At 46.2% G+C, this 20,432-nt stretch overlaps 1 protein-coding gene across 1 annotated transcript in view; it reads left to right on the top strand.

The window, feature by feature from the left end:
- gnrhr4 (gonadotropin releasing hormone receptor 4) overlaps nt 1-3,803 on the top strand; it is a 29,661-nt gene extending 25,858 nt beyond the window's left edge. Inside the window, exon 4 of the mRNA XM_072470530.1 lies at nt 311-3,803. Coding sequence (XP_072326631.1) covers nt 311-831 — 521 coding nt within the window. The 3' untranslated portion in view covers nt 832-3,803. The remainder of the gene's footprint in view (nt 1-310) is intronic.
- Nucleotides 3,804-20,432: the final 16,629 nt, after the last annotated feature.

The raw sequence follows: 20,432 nt of genomic DNA, 5'->3' as shown, positions 1-20,432 counted from the left end.
ACCTGGAACAGGTCCCAAGCCTGCCACCAAAGGCTTATAGCTTGAGGGGCGCCTCTCCACATCAAGCATGGCTACCAGGAGTCTCTCCCACACTTACTATCTGCTGTTGGCGTGTTGGACGGTTTTTGCAGGTTGATACTCAATGTGTTTCCCACGTTATGAATGCACCTTCCTTGGCCAACAAGTCCTGGGGTGGGACTTGAACCGGGAGCCTCTGGCTCAGAGACAGGGGCACTACCGACTATGCCACAAGGCCTCCCTCGATGATGGTGCTGTAGATCATATTATTCTGTTTTGTGTCCTCTTCCAGTGTCATCAAAAGAAGTGCATTTAAGGCGATCAACGAACAACATACCAAAGGCACGGATGAAGACTTTGAAAATGAGCATCATTATTGTAACCTCCTTCATAGTTTGCTGGACCCCGTATTACCTCCTGGGACTCTGGTACTGGTTCTCACCAGAAATGCTTTCAGAAGGAAAGGTCTCTCAAGCATTGAGCCACATACTCTTCATTTTTGGCCTCCTCAACACAGTGTTGGATCCCATCACCTACGGACTTTTCACCATCCCTTTCCGAAGAGGCTTGCAACGCTGTTGCCATTCTGCGAAGATGGCATCCAATTCAGATCTCAATTCTACACTAACTGGATCATTCCGATGTTCTGCATCATCCTTTCGCCTCAGGAGGTTAACTGCCCTTGCTCAAGAAGGTCAAAGATCGATTCGGGAGACTGAACCTCAGAGCAGAGACAATTGCTGCAGCAATGGTTATCCTGATGTGCACAGGGATGATGCCAAGAAAAGCATCAACAGGAGTGCAGAAGTCTGATTACAATCACCATGCAATATTGCAATACATGTCAGGACAGTTGCAGTACTGCAAGTAATGACTTAGGTGGACATATGCATGATTTAATTTTTCCAGTTCTCCCAATGGTTTTCCTTTTAACTTTTTTCTTTCCAATTTTTTTCAAAACTAAATTGCTTCTCTATCTGCAAAAACTAGAAACAAAGCTAATTGTTTTCTCCATTGATAGCACCATTGATATCACATAAAATACTTGTATTCAGACAGAATGATTGCCAGAAACACAAGACCATAAGAGCAGAATTAGGCCACTCGGCCCATCGAGTCTGCTCCGCCATTCAATCATGGCTGATATTTTTCTCATCCCCATTCTCCTGCCTCCTCCCCATAACCCCTGATCCCCTTATTACCAAGAACTAAACATCTCCAAGTAATTTCAACTCTTGAAGACATCAGACAATGTGAAATCTTTTAAAGCCTTGAAATTCCAAATGTTTGGGTTGGCTATCTTGCAGAACACCATGATAGCTACTTTTAGCTTCACTGATTGAGGAAGGATAATATATGTTGGAACTTCTTGATCAGAGAGGAAGACCTGACAGAGGAGTGTTGAAGAACGGAGAAGCTTCAGGACTCCAGCCAACCAACATCTATGGAATTAGATTTGCTGACCTGTGGCAACAGGGCATCAGCCTCTGCAGCAAACACTGACTCTTCCGACATGTTTAATGGATTAGATTGATTGTTGAAGTTGGCGACGAGTACAGAGATATTGAGAGGGCAGGAAAGGGACCTTTGTTATTAGTGAACAGAATGACAAGTGGAGGTGCATATGTGCTGAATATCCTTTTCTTTATTTATGAACTTTTAACTTTTACTTCTACATCTGGGGACTTAACAAGGAACGGAAAAGGCCTGAATGCTCAGTCACAACAGGGCCTCGGGTTGATTTGGTTTAGTTGACAACAGCAGACTGAGATTCGCATTACAAGACTGTTTTATTGCACTCGTTCTGAGATGACTACACATTGTGATGTATTACACACAGTGTACAGAATACAAGATGCACTGAATATGGCATTATGATATATTACATACACAGTGTATAGAGTACAAGATGCAGTGAATATGGCATTGTCATGTATTACACATGTAGTGTACAGAATACAAGATACATTGAATATGCTGAAAAATGTTCACAAGCAAACCTTGAATTTAGCTTGTAGCCCTGAATGATGGCGGCTTCTTGCTGATTTTGTAGCTTATGACTTGTAGTTGCATGGCTACCTACCTTAGTTTTCCTCAGTTTCATTAAATGCGCTAGTGTTAATGTTATTGCTGCCGAAGGATAAGCGGCAAGATATCTCAGTTAACCCACAGGTCTTAACACCTGTTCTACATGCAGTCCTGCAATCTGCACTGATGCAAATCAGGCCTCCAACTCAGTCACTGTCCAAAACCAATCCCTACCACCCATGATTTACTGACTGGGCTATAAGCCTATTGTGAGAGTGTGCAGGAACTCAGTTCAGCATGTCCCATGCAAATGAGATCCTGGTGCAGAAGTGTCTGGTTTCTGGATTAGCTTCACGCAGTGGTAAACCTAATTATGCGCAGTGTCAGCTATAGATGACTTTTTTACAGACAGAATCTGTTAAAAAGGACCGAATTGGGGATTTGGGGCTTCTTTTTGGAGGGGTTAGGGTTTAATTTTGAGATGATGCTGGAGAGGGAAGTACATAAATATGTGAAAAGATAAATATCAAAAGGGCATGGGGAAAAAGCTGTGAAATGGGACAAAGTGGCTCGCCCTATATGGGCAAGCACAGACACAAGAGGTAAAATATCTCCAGTTGTGCTGTGGAGAATTCAATAGTTCTAAGTAGATTTGCACTGTAGACAAAGTGGACTGAATGGGTAAAAAATGCTCCTATGTACTCCTGTGGTGTTCACCAGAACAGATACCAGTGAGAGATTTTAAATCCACATAATGGAGTATTGGTAGGTTCTGAAAGTCTGAAAATGAACCCCAATCCAATCTGAATGCACATAATTTTGATTTAAGTGGTATTGGTTTAGTGGGTGAAGACAACGAACCTGCTCTAAAAAGGTGGATCAGTAATTTAAATGCACTTAATTGGTAGCATACCTTAAATTTTAGCAGATTTATACATTTAATGGTTGCATGCTGGGTTTCCAAGACCTCAGAAACAAGGCAACTCAATGGAGAAAGGATCAGGTTAACCTAGCAGATACGTGCTTTTACAGCACTTCTTGTGGGTCAAGAGGAGTAGCATTAAGAGTGCCCCTAACAATTTCATCCCTGCAATCTCTCTCCTAAATGAATTCAACCTGCTCAATCCTGAAATCTCACCCATCCCCTCATCTTCCCCCAACCCATCTCTCCTTCCATCCCTCTCTCTTCATTCCACCCCCAAACTGTTGGTCATCTGGTGCAGGTCTAGACCGCCACTCAGCCTCTGCAAGGCTCCCAGTTGCTGGGAAACAGCATAAAAAGAATCAACTGATGCCGTGCTACTAAACTCAGCCAGTCCTTGGGTTTCTCGACCACTCTGATACTCCCCCATTGACACCTCATAATTTGGGGGGGGGGGGGCAGAGGTTTTCTTCAAATCATTTTCTCCTGTTCCGTTTCATACACAATCTGCACTTTCATCTTTCTGATGCATTTTGTGAAGTAGCAGTGTGAATAATTATGCTTTCGCAACAATTTACAGACTATAAATAAACATCACACAACTGTAACAACCTATGTACGGTTGAATAAAATGGGAAATACAATCTCACATTTGCAAAATCTTGCCTCACCCACATTTACAAACCCGGCATAAAATGTTTTGCGTTGATACAAATTTTCTTTTTTACTTGTGGAAATGAGTTGTGTCCTTCATTGCTTCGTTTTTCTGCAATTAATGGTTAATTGAATTTACCCTGGCTTTGTAAATGAAGTATTGCTTTTCCTCAATATAGTGCCAAAATACTCATTTAATAAAATGATGCTTAAATGTATTTGACCTTGTGTACATTATTCTTATGTGAGAATTCTGTGGCAGCCTTCAGAAGATGGTTTGTGCCTTATTGGTCAGTCCCGTGCCAAGCACTGTCTGGTGTGACCCACGTGTCCCACTCTGGCATATTAAGCCTCTGCCGCATTTGCTCTGCTGAGCTTTCTGTTTCCACTCGCCTCTTCCAATGCTCTTCCAAACAGTCAGCCTCCAGAGGTCATGTTCATCAGTGACTGTTTCCCCAGTTGCCTGCATCAATCTAGCCATCATCAAATCCCACTTGCAGGTGTCCTTGAAGTGAAGGGCATTGATGAGGTCACACCTCTGTGTGTTTGCACGTTCTCCCCGTGTCTGCGTGGGTTTCCTCCGGGTGTTCCGGTTTCCTCCCACGGTCCAAAGATGTGCAGGTTAGGTGAATTGGCCATGCTAAATTGCCCTTAGGTTAGATGGGGTTGCTGGATTACGGGGATAGACTGGAGGTGTGGGCTTAAGTAGGGTGCTCTTTCCAAGAGCCGGTGCAGACTCGATGGGCCAAATGGCCTCCTTCTGCACTGTAAATTCTATGATTCTACCTGGTGTACTGTGTGCAGTTTTGGTGTCCTTATTTGAGCAAGGATGTTCTTGCTATGGAGCAAGTGCAGCGAAGGTTTACTAGGCTGATTCCTGGGATGGCGAGACTGAGGAGAAACTAAATCAGTTAGGATTAAATTCATTGGAGTTTAGAAGAGTGAGAGGGGATTTCATAGAAACTTATAAAATTCTAACAGGATTAGACAAAGTAAATTCAGAAAGAATGTTCCCAATGGTGGGGCAGTCCAGAACTAGGGGTCATTCTTTGAGGATAAGGGGGAAATCTTTTAGGACTGAGGTGAGGAGAAATAGCTTCACCCAGAGAATGGTGGATCTGTGGAATTCGTTACCACGGAAAGTAGTTGAGGCCAAAACGTTGTGTAAGTTTCATCAAGAAAGAATTAGATATAACTCTTGGGGGCTAAAGGGATCAAGAGATATGATGGGGAAGGTGGGATCAGGGTATTGAACTTGATGATCAGCCATGATCATAATAAATGGCAAAGCAGGCTCGAAGTGCCTAATGGTCCCCTCTTGCTTATTTTCTATGTTTCCACATGGTTGTGAACTTCAAGCAGGTCATGACCCAGTGTCTGTTCACTGTACAGAAGGTCCTGGGGTATACTGCCGTCATCCATCAATGTGGCGTGGCTGGGTCAGCGCAGATCGCCACTGGATTACTGATGAGAATTATGTGCCATAAATTGTCTCCAGTAGCAATTGCCCAGATATCTCAGTGGGTAAGTGTTCAGGTCAAGGTCACATCTGACGACTGGGGAAGACAGTAGTGTCAGCAGAATTGCTGGGCAGAACACACACCGGTGAATCAGAGGAGACTGCAATGCATTCTCACGAAGGTAACATTGTCGAATCCCTTTCGACCAGCAAAGTCCTTCCTCCCCTGATTGAGCAGCAGTGTCAACTTTGAGAGTACAGAAACTGCTGGCTCGAGCTGAAAGGGAAAGGGACACGCTGATATTGAGCCGGAGCCGGCAATTATTGATCGGCCATGAGCTTGAAATATTCATGAATTCCCAGTGAAGTAGCAAATGACCTCGATACAAATGCAAGTGTTGGCTGTCCTCTGGTAACATTAAACTGCCAGCCCCCAAAATGAAGCACTTGAGTGGAATCTGCCAGAAGTATGAGTTAAATCCAGGCTCTAAGTTGCCAATTTAATAACAAAATTGCCTTTCTTTTCTCATGAGCTTAATTAAACCTTGAATATAACAATTTATGCCTGCATCTGACACACAAAGTGATTTAAAATCAATGGCTTTCCAAATTTACTCAGTTGTGGGACCCCTTTTCAAATGGATTAGTAATCATGGATATTCCCCATTTAATAATAGATAATACTCCGAACGAAGTTCGGGGCTTTTCACAGTAACTTCGTTGAAGCCTACTTGTGATAATAAGCGATTATTATTATTAATATATTATTATTAATGTGAGGATTCTGCACGTGAAGATTGTTTTAAAAGGCTTTTGAGGAAGCAGGAATTTATTGCAGCTGTCAGCGAAATCAGTGCCTGGAGGAATATAAGTAAATTCCCCTCTCTTGAATAGGGTTGAACTCACCTGGCGCCCGCCTTGGTAACTGGGTAGTCTACCAGTCGATCTTCATGCCACACTCCGCACTTCTTCATCTGCACTTCCCTCCTCGGTGGGACAGTCAGCCCCCCCCCCCCCCCCGCACACACACACAGCAGTGATTGTCAGCCTTGGAGGATGTCGGGCAGGGGATTTGGTTACCCTGGGGAGTTCCCCTTGGGACAATAGCCAAAGAACTTTCAAAACATGAGGGAGGGGCCTAAGTCAGGAGTGTACATAGAACATAGAACATAGAACAATACAGCGCAGTACAGGCCCTTCGGCCCACGATGTTGCACCGAAACAAAAGCCATCTAACCTACACTATGCCATTATCATCCATATGTTTATCCAATAAACTTTTAAATGCCCTCAATGTTGGCGAGTTCACTACTGTAGCAGGTAGGGCATTCCACGGCCTCACTACTCTTTGCGTAAAGAACCTACCTCTGACCTCTGTCCTATATCTATTACCCCTCAGTTTAAAGTTATGTCCCCTCGTGCCAGCCATATCCATCCGCGGGAGAAGGCTCTCACTGTCCACCCTATCCAACCCCCTGATCATTTTGTATGCCTCTATTAAGTCTCCTCTTAATCTTCTTCTCTCCAACGAAAACAACCTCAAGTCCGTCAGCCTTTCCTCATAAGATTTTCCCTCCATACCAGGCAACATCCTGGTAAATCTCCTCTGCACCCGCTCCAAAGCCTCCACGTCCTTCCTATAATGCGGTGACCAGAACTGTACGCAATACTCCAAATGCGGCCGGACCAGAGTTCTGTACAGCTGCAACATGACCTCCCGACTCCGGAACTCAATCCCTCTACCAATAAAGGCCAACACTCCATAGGCCTTCTTCACAACCCTATCAACCTGGGTGGCAACTTTCAGGGATCTATGTACATGGACACCTAGATCCCTCTGCTCAGCCACACTTTCAAGAACTTTACCATTAGCCAAATATTCCACATTCCTGTTATTCCTTCCAAAGTGAATCACCTCACACTTCTCTACATTAAACTCCATTTGCCACCTCTCAGCCCAGCTCTGCAGCTTATCTATATCCCTCTGTAACCTGCTACATCCTTCCACACTATCGACAACACCACCGACTTTAGTATCGTCTGCAAATTTACTCACCCACCCTTCTGCGCCTTCCTCTAGGTCATTGATAAAAATGACAAACAGCAACGGCCCCAGAACAGATCCTTGTGGTACTCCACTTGTGACTGTACTCCATTCTGAACATTTCCCATCAACCACCACCCTCTGTCTTCTTTCAGCTAGCCAATTTCTGATCCACATCTCTAAATCACCCTCAATCCCCAGCCTCCGTATTTTTTGCAATAGCCTACCGTGGGGAAACTTATCAAACGCTTTGCTGAAATCCATATACACCACATCAACTGCTCTCCCCTCGTCTACCTGTTCAGTCACCTTCTCAAAGAACTCAATAAGGTTTGTGAGGCATGACCTACCCTTCACAAAGCCATGCTGACTATCCCTGATCATATTATTCCTATCTAGATGATTATAAATCTTGTCCCTTATAATCCCCTCCAAGACTTTACCCACTACAGACGTGAGGCTCACCGGTCTATAGTTGCCGGGGTTGTCTCTGCTCCCCTTTTTGAACAAAGGGACCACATTTGCTGTCCTCCAGTCCTCTGGCACTATTCCTGTAGCCAATGATGACATAAAAATCAAAGCCAAAGGTCCAGCAATCTCTTCCCTGGCCTCCCATAGAATCCTAGGATAAATCCCATCAGGTCCCGGGGACTTATCTATTTTCAGCCTGTCCAGAATTGCCAACACCTCTTCCCTACGTACCTCAATGCCATCTATTCTATTAGCCTGGGGCTCAGCATTCTCCTCCACAACATTATCTTTTTCCTGAGTGAATACTGACGAAAAATATTCATTTAGTATCTCGCCTATCTCTTCAGACTCCACACACAATTTCCCATCCCTGTCCTTGACTGGTCCTACTCTTTCCCTAGTCATTCGCTTATTCCTGACATACCTATAGAAAGCTTTTGGGTTTTCCTTGATCCTTCCTGCCAAATACTTCTCATGTCCCCTCCTTGCTCGTCTTAGCTCTCTCTTTAGATCCTTCCTCGCTACCTTGTAACTATCCATCGCCCCAACCGAAACTTCACACTTCATCTTCACATAGGCCTTCTTCTTCCTCTTAACAAGAGATTCCACTTCCTTGGTAAACCACGGTTCCCTCGCTCGACGCCTTCCTCCCTGTCTGACCGGTACATACTTATCAAGAACACGCAGTAGCTGATCCTTGAACAAGCCCCACTTATCCAGTGTGCCCAACACTTGCAGCCTACTTCTCCACCTTATCCCCCCCAAGTCACGTCTAATGGCATCATAATTGCCCTTCCCCCAGCTATAACTCTTGCCCTGCGGTGTATACTTATCCCTTTCCATCATTAACGTAAACGTCACCGAATTGTGGTCACTGTCCCCAAAGTGCTCTCCTACCTCCAAATCCAACACCTGGCCTGGTTCATTACCCAAAACCAAATCCAACGTGGCCTCGCCTCTTGTTGGCCTGTCAACATATTGTTTCAGGAAACCCTCCTGCACACACTGTACAAAAAACGACCCATCTATTGTACTCGAACTATATATATTTTCCAGTCAATTTTCCAGTGTGGACTGAAGGAGAAGGAGGAGAAGCCTTTGTGAAGGCGGGGAGGGAGGAGAGAGAGAGAAAGAGAGTAGGACTGCAGCCAGGAGCTGGAGCAGCAGTTTAAGGCTGGTGTGACAGTGCTTCGAGGAGCTGAGTCCACAAGTAAGGATGACCGAGGAGACCTCTGATGGTGCTGGAGAGCTGGGAAGTGGCAGAGGGGAGCGACCAGGTGAACAGCAGCTGTGGACCTAGGTGGACCACCTGAACAGCATCTCTGGGTTTGAGAGGAGGGGAAGACTCCCTTTGTGCCCAGGGGACCAAATAATTGGGTTTACTTGGTCAGGGGAAGTTAGCAATTAGAGCTCCACCAATGGAACTCTGCTATCCCACTGACTAGGGATCAGGAGGTATGCTCTCAACAATATCTGATTGGATCTGGAGCATCGGCCCTGAGCATTCACTGTAAATAGGTCCTTTAAGCTTTTTATTGAGTTTACACATTTTATTTTAAATAAATTTAGAGTACCCAATTATTTTTGTTCCAATTTTAGGGGCAATGTAGCGTGGCCAATCCACCTAACCTTTGGGTTGTGGGGGTGAAACCCACGCAGACATGGGGAGAATGTGCAAATTCCACACGGACAGTGACCCAGGGCCGGGATTCGAACCTGGGTCCTCAGTACCGCAGTCCCAGTGCTAACCACTGCACCACATGCTACCCTGAGTTTACACAGATTTGATGCCAGTTGACTGAAGGAACACTGTTTTATAACCCTGACCTGGTCCATGCGCTGGTCATCAAGAGAGAAGATGTAGACACTGGATGCACGAGGGAATGCAGGGAATAACTGCACCTGTTGTGAGGTGACCGAATTCTGGGTTTGGGGAGACATATTGGAAATCCTGAACTTTTAAGCACGGTAGCACAGTGGGTAGCACTGTTGCTTCACAGCTCCAGGGTCCCAGGTTCGATTCCCGACTTGGGTCACTGTCTGTGCGGAGTCTGCACGTTCTCCCCGTGTCTGCGTGGGTTTCCTCCGGGTGCTCCAGTTTCCTCCCACAAGTCCCGAAAGACGTGCTTGTTAGGTAATTTGGACATTCTGAATTCTCCCTCCGTGTACCCGAACAGGCGCCGGAATGTGGCGACGAGGGGATTTTCTCAGTAACTTCAAAGTCACTGTCTGTGTGAAGTCTGCACGTTCTCCCCGTGTCTGCGTGGGTTTCCTCCGGGTGCTCCAGTTTCCTCCCACAGTCCAAAGATGTGCAGATGTGCAGGTTAGCTGGATTGGCCATGCTAAATTGCCCTTGGTATCCAAAAAGGTTAAGTGGGGTTACTGGGTTACGGGGATAGGGTGGTGGGGTAGCCTTGAGTAGGGTGCTCTTTCCAAGGGCTGGTGGAAACTTGATGGGCCGAATGACCTTATTCTGCACTGTAAATTCTATGATTGCAGTGCTAATGTAAGTCTACTTGTGACAATAAAGATTATTATTATTATTAAAAGGCCATCTTATTGAGCTGCATAAGTTATTCAAAAGGGAAATCTGGCCAATAATTTTAAGCTAAATTGTGGGAATAAGTAAATGGTTCAAGTCATAAAAGGAAAATTTAGAACTAATATTAGGAACCGAGAAGGAGAGGAATCTGGACACAAAATGAGCTTCCAGATGCATGAAAATGGTCATAATGCGGCAATCGTTGAAGGAAGAATTCATTGTGGCACCAGGAGTACATAGGGATCTTTCAGAACAGCTGTGCAAATAGTGCGATACGGTGGCGCATTGGCTAGCACTGTGCCGAGGACCCAGGGTCGCTCCCGGCCCCAGGTCACTGTCCGTGTGGAGTTTGCACATTCTCCCCCTGTCTGTGTGGCTCTTATCCCCACAACCCAACGATGTGCAGTGTAGGTGGACTGGCCACGCTAAATTGCCCCTTGATTGGGAAGAAAAATAGTTGAACAAAGATAGGACAAATGAAATTCGCTTCTGTGACTATTTTGTGATTGAGTGATGGGAATTAAGCACAAAAATCGTGCTCACCTTCGAATGCAGTACTGAGAGTGTTCCATTGTCAGAAATATTGATATTCGATGTGGATTAATCTAAGGCCACTCCTGGGTGCTCAAGTCGACATAAAAGAAGACAGGAGATTTCAGTGTCAAGGCCATTTACCTTTCAACAGAAAAAAAAACAGATGTTCCTTTACAAGTGACATTTTGCTGGCTGCTGTATGGGTTTGTCTACAAGATCACAATTCAAAAATAATTACTTGTCTGTGAAACTCTTTGAGACATTGAGGGTGTAAAAAGCACAATATCAATAAAAGTTTTTCGTTTCTAAGCATGGGACCTGCATTGGCACTGAGCTAAAAATAAACTGTTGCGGTGAAGGCATTCAGTGAATACAGATGCTGGAAGATTGGTTAGCTAGATTAGATAGTTAATGGTTTGGGTAATCTGTTAAATAATAGCCTGAGGCGCTTTCTGTTGAAAATTTGTTAATGTTCTCTTCACCTACCTTCCGATGCTGAAAACCTGACTCATGCTAAAATAAAGTTCCGAGGCTGTGAACATCTTTACAATGCCTGCCACCAAGAAAGAAGCTATTCTGCGTGAACAGCCGATGACGGAATAAACACAGAAAATGCGGGAGATACCAACACATCTGGCAGCACCTGTGGAGAGAGGATTCTCCATTGGCTGACGCCGAAATCGCGGAAAGAGGAGGATTTAATTTTGATTTAGTCCTTCTGCAAGTGCATTCAAGTGTATAATTAGCAATAAAGTTGAATTTTGGACACCTCCAATCAACTGGACAATCGGCCCTAATTAGAAGATAGAATGAGAGATCGTACGCATGGTTTGGGGCCGCAGGTCCAGCAGTCCCCTTCCTGTCGTCTCCCGCTCCCGGCGGCTTTGTGCGGCCCTACTCCTGGCAGCGGGGGGAGTGGGGGGAGAGGAACAGAAGACACAGTGTTGGACAGTCCGACTCATGCAGCCCAGGGGGTGGATACCTGATGGTCTCAGTGGCCAGGGAGGCCGATATGGCTTCAGGCATGTGGTGCAGGGTGGGGATTTGGCTGCACTCCGGGCAATGCTTTCAAGCATTGTGAAAAAGACAAATTAAAGGCTCTGTGCCTTAATGCACGGAGCATTTGCAATAAAGTGGATGAACTAATCGTGCAGATAGATATAAATGGGTATGATATAATTGGGATTACGGAGACACGGCTGCAGGGTGAACAGGGATGGGAACTGAATGTCCCAGGGTTTTCAGTATTTAGGAAGGACAGGCATAAAAGGTGGTGGCATGGCACTGCTGGTTCAAGAGGAAATTAACACAATAGTGAGAAAGGATATTAGCTCTGACAATGTGGAATATGTATGGGTAGAGTTGAGAAATACCAAGGGACAAAAAACATTAGTGGGTGTCATATATAGACCCGCAAACTGCACTGATGAGATTGGGAATGGCATTAAACAAGGAATTAGTGATGCATGTAATAAGGGAATATCGGTGATCATGGGTGATTTTAATTTTCACATAGATTGGGCAAATCAAATTAGCCACAATGCCATAGAGGAGGAATTCCTGGAGTGTATACGGGATGGTTTTCTTGACCAATATGTGGAGAAACCAACTAGAGAGCAGGCCATCTTAGACTGGGTACTGTGTAATGAGCAGGGAATTATTGCCAATCTGGCTGTACGAGACCCCTTGGGGATGAGTGACCATAACATGTTGAAATTTTTTATCAAGGTGGAGAGTGAAGTAGTTGATTCGGAGACTAGGGTGCTGAATCTTAATAAAGGGAACTATGAGGCGTGAGTTGGCCTTGATTGATTGGGGAGAGTTATTAAAGGGATGACAGTGGATAGACAGTGGCAAACATTCAAGGAACGCATGGGGGAACTACAGCAACTGTTCATTCCTGTCTGGCATAAAAGCAAAGGGGCTAAGAGGGCCAATCCATGGCTTACAAAGGAAATTAGAAATAGTATCCGATCCAAGGATTGGCCAAATAAAATAATAAGTCTGAAGATTGGGGGCAGTTTAGAATTCAGCAAAGAAGGACAAAGGGATTGATTAAGAAGGGGAAAGTATAGTATGAAAGGAAGCTTGCAGGGAACATAAAGACTGACACACAGATATGTGAAGAGAAAGAGATTGGTAAAGAGAAATGTAGGCCCACTGCAGACAGAAACAGGGGAATGCATAATAAGGGAGAAAGAAATGGCTGAGCAATTAAATACATACTTTGGTTCTGTCTTCACAAATGAGGACAAAAATCAGGGGCAAAATTCTCCGTAATCGGCGCGATGTCCGCCGACCTGCGCCCAAAACGGTGCAAATCAGTCCGGCATCGCGCCGCCCCAAAGGTGCGGAATCCTCCGCATCTTGAGCGGCCAAGCCCTAACCTTGAGGGGCTAGGCCCGCGCCGGACTGATTTCCGCCCCGCCAGCTAGCGGGAAAGGCCTTTGGTGCCCCGCCAGCTGGTGCGGAAATGACATTGCCGGGCGGCGCATGCGCAGGAGTGTTAGCGGCTGCTCATGGCATCCCCGCACATGCGCAGTGGAGGGTGTCTCTTCCGCCTCCGCCATGGTGGAGACCGTGGCGAAGGCAGAAGGAAAAGAGTGCCCCCACGGCACAGGCCCGCCCGCGGATCGGTGGGCCCCGATCGCGGGCCAGGCCACCATGGGGGCACCCCCCGGGGCCAGATAGCCCCGCGCCCCCCTCCAGGACCTCGGAGCCCACCCACGCCGCCTTGTCCCGCCGGTAAGAGAGGTGGTTTAATCCACACCGGCGGGACAGGCATTCTAGCAGCGGGACTTCGGCCCATCCGGGCCGGAGAATCGCCGGGGGGGGGGGGGCTGCCAACAGGCGCAGCGCGATTCCCGCCCCCGCCGAATCTCTGGTGCCGGAGAATTCGACAGGTCAAAGAGAAGCATTGCGCAGGTCAAACAGACACAGCCTGAGTGAGACACATCCAGAGTGGGAATTTGGAACTTGGTAATTTGGTGTAGTGAGGTAATCAGGAAAGGTAAGTGGTAAGTCTAATTCTGCTGTTTATCAGTCAAAAGTGCAGTGTGTAGATTAGTGTCTGATTGGCTGAAGCTGCCCCCACCCTAATTGCTGAGAGGCAGTTATCTGTCAGTCACCTGAGGCCTGTTTAGGGGCACAAAGGTGCACATTGTATTCATCTCTTTGAAATTTAAGTAGTATGAGTCATCCTGGTCAGCTGAAGTCTGTATAAAAGACAGACAGAAAGCGCACTCAGTAAGCGTTGCGCAGGTCAAAGAGACACATCCAGAGTGGGAATTTGGAACTTGGTAATTTGGTGCAGTGAGGTAATTCGGTGCAGAGTGGGAGCAGGTGCTTTCTCCCTACTGTTTTGTTCTCTCTCTTTCTTCTGGCCTGTAACTTTTAATCTGCAGGGAGAGACCAGAGAGCATCTGAGACCGTCAGAAGGTAAGTAAGTGATTTTTACTCATTTTTACTTTTATTACCTTTTCAAATTGTGTGTGTGGGGGGGAAACTGAAGTGACATCACAGAAAAGCTGTTACCTGATTGGCTGGTTGGGAATCTACACTAAATTAAAAAAATTAAGCATTAGTAAACTAATTAAACATAATTACTTAATTATAATTTAGAGGGGTATCTAAGCCAGAGATCGGAGAGTACTGTATTTAGCTTTCACATTTATAGTAGAAATCTAGTGCTAGGAAACATATAGTTAACAGTAACTTTTTAAAAAAACTTTTAAATTTAATTTACTAATTAATTGACGCAATGTCAGTTAGAGGGGTGCAGTGCTCTGACTGTGAGATGTGGCAGGTCCGGGAGGCTTCAAGCGTCCCGGATGGCTTCATCTGCAGAAAGTGCACCCAATTGGAGCTCCTCACAGACCGCATGGTTCAGTTGGAGCACCAGTTGGATGCACTTAGGAGCATGCAGGTGGCAGAAAGCGTCATAGATAGCAGTTATATAAATGTGGTCACACCCAAGGTGCAGGCAGAGAAATGGGTGACCACCAGAAAGGGCAGGCAGTCAGTGCAGGAATCCCCTGTGGTTGTCTCCCTCTCGAACAGGTATACCCCTTTGGATACTGTCGGGGGGGATAGCCTATCAGGGGAAAGTGGCAGCAGCCAGAGCAGTGGCACCACGGCTGGCTCTGATGTTCAGAAGGGAGGGTCGAAAGGCAGAAGAGCAATAGTCACAGGGGACTCTATAGTCAGGAGCACAGATAGGCCCTTCTGTGGACGTGAAAGAGACTCCAGGATGGTATGTTGCCTCCCTGATGCCAGGGTCCAGGATGTCTCCTAACGGGTAGAGGGCATCCTGAAGGGGGAGGGCAAACAGGCAGAGGTCGTTGTACATATTGGTACGAATGACATAGGCAGGAAGGGGCATGAGGTCCTGCAGCAGGATTTCAGAGAGCTAGGCAGAAAGTTAAAAGACAGGACCTCGAGGGTTGTAATCGCGGGATTACTCCCTGTGCCACGTGCCAGTGAGGCTAGAAATAGGAAGATAGAGCAGCTAAACACGTGGCTAAACAGCTGGTGTAGGAGGGAGGGTTTCCATTATCTGGACCACTGGGAGCTCTTCCGGGGCAGGTGTGATCTGTATAAGAAGGACGGGTTGCATCTAAACTGGAGAGGCATAAATATCCTGGCTGCGAGGTTTGCTAGTGTCACACAGGAGGGTTTAAACTAGTATGGCAGGGGGGTGGGCACAGGAGCAATAGGTCAGAAGGTGAGAGCATTGAGGGAGAACTAGGGAATAGGGCCAGTGTGGCTCTGAGGCAGAGCAGACAGGGTGAAGTTGCTGAACACAGCGGGTCTGGTGTCCTGAAGTGCATATGTTTTAATGCAAGATGTATTACGGGTAAGGCAGATGAACTTAGAGCTTGGATTAGTACTTGGAACTATGATGTTGTTGCCATTACAGAGACCTGGTTGAGGGAAGGGCAGGATTGGCAGCTAAACGTTCCAGGATTTAGATGTTTCAGGCTGGATAGAGGGGGATGTAAAAGGGGTGGCGGAGTTGCGCTACTGGTTATGGAGAATATCACAGCTGTAGTACGGGAGGACACCTCAGAGGGCAGTGAAGCTATATGGGTAGAGATCAGGAGTAAGAAGGGTGCAGTCTCAATGTTGGGGGATTACTACAGGCCTCCCAACAGCCAGCGGGAGATAGAGGAGCAGATAGGTAGACAGATTTTGGAAAAGAGTAAAAACAACAGGGTTGTTGTGATTGGAGACTTCAACTTCCCCAATATTGACTGGGGCTCACTTTGTGCCAGGAGCTTAGACGGGGCAGAGTTTGTAAGGAGCATCCAGGCGGGCTTCTTAAAACAATATGTAGACAGTCCAACTAGGGAAGGGGCTGTACTGGACCTGGTATTGGGGAATGAGCCCCACCAGGTGGTAGAAGTTTCAGTAGGGGAGCATTTTGGGAACAGCGACCACAATTCAGTAAGTTTTAAAGTGCTGGTGGACAAGGATAAGAGTGGTCCTAGGGTGAATGTGCTAAATTGGGGGAAGGCTAATTATAACAATATTAGGCAGAAACTAAAGAACCTAGATTGGGGGCGGATGTTTGAGGGTAAATCAACATCTGACATGTGGGAGGCTTTCAAGTGTCAGTTGAAAGGAATTCAGGACTGGCATGTTACTGTGAGGAAAAAGGATAAATACAGCAATTTTCGGGAACCTTGGATAACGGGAGATATTGTTAGGCCTCATCAAAAAGAAAAAGGAGGCATTTGTCAGGGCGAAAAGTCTGGGAACAGACGAAGCCTGTGTGGAATATAAGGAAAGGAGGAAGGAACTTAAGCAAGGAGTCAGGAGGGCTAGAAGGGATTATGAAAAGTTATTGGCAAATAGGGTTAAGGAAAATCCCACGGCTTTTTACACGTACATAAAAAGCAAGAGGGTAGCCAGGGAAAGAGTTGGTCCACTGAAGGATAGGCAAGGGAATCTATGTGTGGAGTCAGAGGAAATGGGCGAGGTACTAAATGAATACTTTGCATCAGTATTCACCAAAGAGAAGGAATTGGTAGGTGTTGAGTCTGGAGAAGGGTGTGTAGATAGCCTGGGTCACATTGAGATCCAAAAAGACGAAGTGTTGGGCGTCTTGAAAAATATTAAGGTAGATAAGTCCCCAGGGCCTGATGGGATCTACCCCAGAATACTGAAGGAGGCTAGAGAGGAAATTGCTGAGGCCTTGACAGAAATCTTTGGATCCTCACTATCTTCAGGTGATGTCCCGGAGGACTGGAGAATAGCCAATGTTGTTCCTCTGTTTAAGAAGGGTAGCAAGGATAATGCAGGGAACTACAGGCCGGTGAGCCTTACGTCAGTGGTAGGGAAATTACTGGAGAGAATTCTTCAAGACAGGATCTACTCCCATTTGGAAGCAAATGGACGTATTAGTGAGAGGCAGCATGGTTTTGTGAAGCGGAGGTTTTGTCTCACTAATTTGATAGAGTTTTTCGAAGAGGTCACAAAGATGATTGATGCAGGTAGGGCAGTGGATGTTGTCTATATGGACTTCAGTAAGGCCTTTGACAAGGTCCATCATGGTAGACTAGTACAAAAAGGTGAAGTCACACGGGATCAGGAGTGAGCTGGCAAGGTGGATACAGAACTGGCTAGGTAATAGAAGGCAGAGAGTAGCAATGGAAGGATGCTTTTCTAATTGGAGGGCTGTGACTAGTGGTGTTCCGCAGGGATCAGTGCTGGGACCTTTGCTGTTTGTAGTATATGTAAATGATTTGGAGGAAAATGTAACTGGTCTGATTAGTAAGTTTGCAGACAACACAAAGGTTGGTAGAATTGCGGATAGCGATGAGGACTGTCAGAAGATACAGCAGGATTTAGATTGTTTGGAGACTTGGGCGGAGAGATGGCAGATGGAGTTTAATCCGGACAAATGTGAGGTAATGCATTTAGGAAGGTCTAATGCAGGTAGGGAATATACAGTGAATGGTAGAACCCTCAAGAGTATTGAAAGTCAGAGAGACCTAGGTGTACAGGTCCACAGGTCACTGAAAGTGGCAACACATGTGGAGAAGGTAGTCAAGAAGGCATACGGTATGCTTGCCTTCATTGGCCGGGGCATTGAGTATAAGAATTGGCAAGTCATGTTGCAGCTGGATAGAACCTTAGTTAGGCCACACTTGGAGTATAGTGTTCAATTCTGGTCGCCACACTACCAGAAGGATGTGGAGGCTTTAGAGAGGGTGCAGAAGAGATTTACCAGAATGTTGCCTGGTATGGAGGGCATTAGCTATGAGGAGCGGTTGAATAAACGTGGTTTGTTCTCACTGGAACGACGGAGGTTGAGGGGCGACCTGATAGAGGTCTACAAAATTATGAGGGGCATAGACAGAGTGGATAGTCAGAGGCTTTTCCCCAGGGTAGAGGGGTCAATAATAGGGGGCATAGTGAGAGGGGCAAGGTTTAGAGTAGATGTACGAGGCAAGTTTTTTACGCAGAGGATAGTGGGTGCCTGAAACTCGCTACCGGAGGAGGTGGTGGAAGCAGGGACGATAGTGACATTTAAGGGGCATCTTGACAAATACATGAATAGGATGGGAATAGAGGGATACGCACCCAGGAAGTGTAGAAGATTGTAGTTTAGTCAGGCAGCATGGTCGGCACGGGCTTGGAGGGCCGAAGGGCCTGTTCCTGTGCTGTACTTTTCTTTGTTCTTTGTTCTTTGTTCTTTGGTGCTGGGAAAACTGATGGGATTGAAGGCGGGTAAATCCCCAGGGCCTGAGAATCTGCATCCCAGAGTGCTTAAGGAGGTGGCTCTGGAAATAGTGGATGCATTGGTGGTCATCTTCCGGGATTCTATAGACTCTGGAACTGTCCCTACAGATTGGAGGGTAGCTCATGTCACTCCGATATTCAAAAAGCGAGGTAGAGAGTAAGCAGGGAATTATAGACCAGTAAGCCTAACATCGGTACATAGAACAGTACAGCACAGAACAGGCCCTTGATGTTGTGCCAAGCCTTGTCCAAAACCAAGATCAAGCTCTCCCACTCCCTGTCATTGTGTTGTGCTCCATGTGCCTATCCAATAACCGCTTGAAAGTTCATAAAGTGTCCGATTCCACTATCACAGCAGGCAGTCCATTCCACACCCTACCCACTCTCTGAGTAAAGAACCTATCTCGGACATCCCTCCTATATCTCCCACCCTGAACCTTGTAGTTATGCCCCCTTGTAACAGCTACATCCACCCGAGGAAATAGTCTCTGAACGTCAACTCTATCTATCCCCCTCATCATCTTAGAAACTTCTATTAAGTCGCCTCTCATCCTCCTCCGCTCCAAAGAGAAAAACCCGAGCTCCCGCAACCTTTCCTCGTAAGGCCTATCCTCCAAACCAGGCAGCATCTTGGTAAATCTCCTTTGCACCCTTTCCAAAGCTTCCACATCTTTCCTATAGTGAGGTGACCCGAATTGCACACAATAGTAGGGAAGGTAGTGGGGAAAATACATGAATCCATTATCAAGGACTTTATGGCGGAACATTTAGAAAGCAGGGCAGGATCAGTCAGAGTCAGCATGGATTTATGAAGGGAAAATCATGCTTGACAAATCTGTTGGAATTCTTTGAAGAGGTAACCAGTACAGTCAACAAGGGGGAGCCAGTCGATGTGGTATATTTGGACTATCAGAAGGCGTTTGACAAAGTCCTGCATAAGAGATTATTGTGCAAAATTAAAGCACATGGGATTGGGGGAAATGTATTGAGGTGGATGGCAAACTGGTTGGCAGAGAGGAAATAAAGAGTAGGGAATAATAGGTCCTTTTCAAATTGGCAGGCAGTAACCAGTGGGATACCACAGTGATCAGTGCTGGGACCCCAGCTATTCACAATATATCTGAATGATTTGGATGAGGGAACAAAATGTAACATCTCAAAGTTTGCAGATGATACCAAATTTGGTGGGAGGGTGAATTGTGACGCGGATGCAGGGATCCTACAGCAAGATCTAGACAGGTTGGGCGAGTGGGCAAACCAATGGCAGGTGCAGTAAAATTTGGATGAGTGTGAGGTTATTCATTTTGGAAGCAATAACAGGAAGGCAGATTACATCCTGAATGGTAGTAAATTGAGAGAGGGGAGTGTGCAGCGGGACCTGGCTGTCTTTGTGCACCATTCGCTGAAGGTAAGCATGCAGGTGCAGCAGGCGGTAAAGAAGGTGTGTTGGCCTTCATTGCAAGAGTTTTCAAGTATGGAAGCAGGGATGTGTTACTGCAATTATACAGGGCCTTGGTGAGGCCACACTTGGAGTAGTGTGTGCAGTTTTGATCTCCTTCTCTGAGGAAGGATGTTCTTGCTCTTGAGGGAGTGCAGCGAAGGTTTACCAAACTGATTCCATGGATGGCAGGACTGTCATACGAGGAGAGATTGACTAGGTTGGGATTGTTCTCGCTGGAGTTCAGAAGAATGAGGGGGGATCTCATAGAGACTTATAAAATTCTAACAGGACTAGACAGGGTAGATGCAGGGAAGATGTTACCAATGATAGGTGTGACCAGAACCAGGGGCCACAACCTGAGGAATCAGGGTAAACCTGAACAGAGATAAGGAGACACTTCTTCACACAAAGAGTGGTGAGCCTGTGGAATTCATTACCACAGGAAGTAGTTGATGCTAAAACTTTGAATATATTCAAGAGGCGGCTGGATATAGCACTTGGGGAGAATAGGATCAGAGGCTATGGGGAGAAAGCAGGATTAGGCTATTGAGTTGGATGATCAGCCATGATCGA

Source organism: Scyliorhinus torazame, chromosome 12 (genome assembly GCF_047496885.1).
Source record: "Scyliorhinus torazame isolate Kashiwa2021f chromosome 12, sScyTor2.1, whole genome shotgun sequence".
Classification (NCBI taxonomy): Eukaryota; Metazoa; Chordata; class Chondrichthyes; order Carcharhiniformes; family Scyliorhinidae; genus Scyliorhinus; species Scyliorhinus torazame.
The sequence above is the reverse complement of the archived record's forward strand: the minus strand, read 5'-3'. Positions and strand labels throughout refer to the sequence as shown.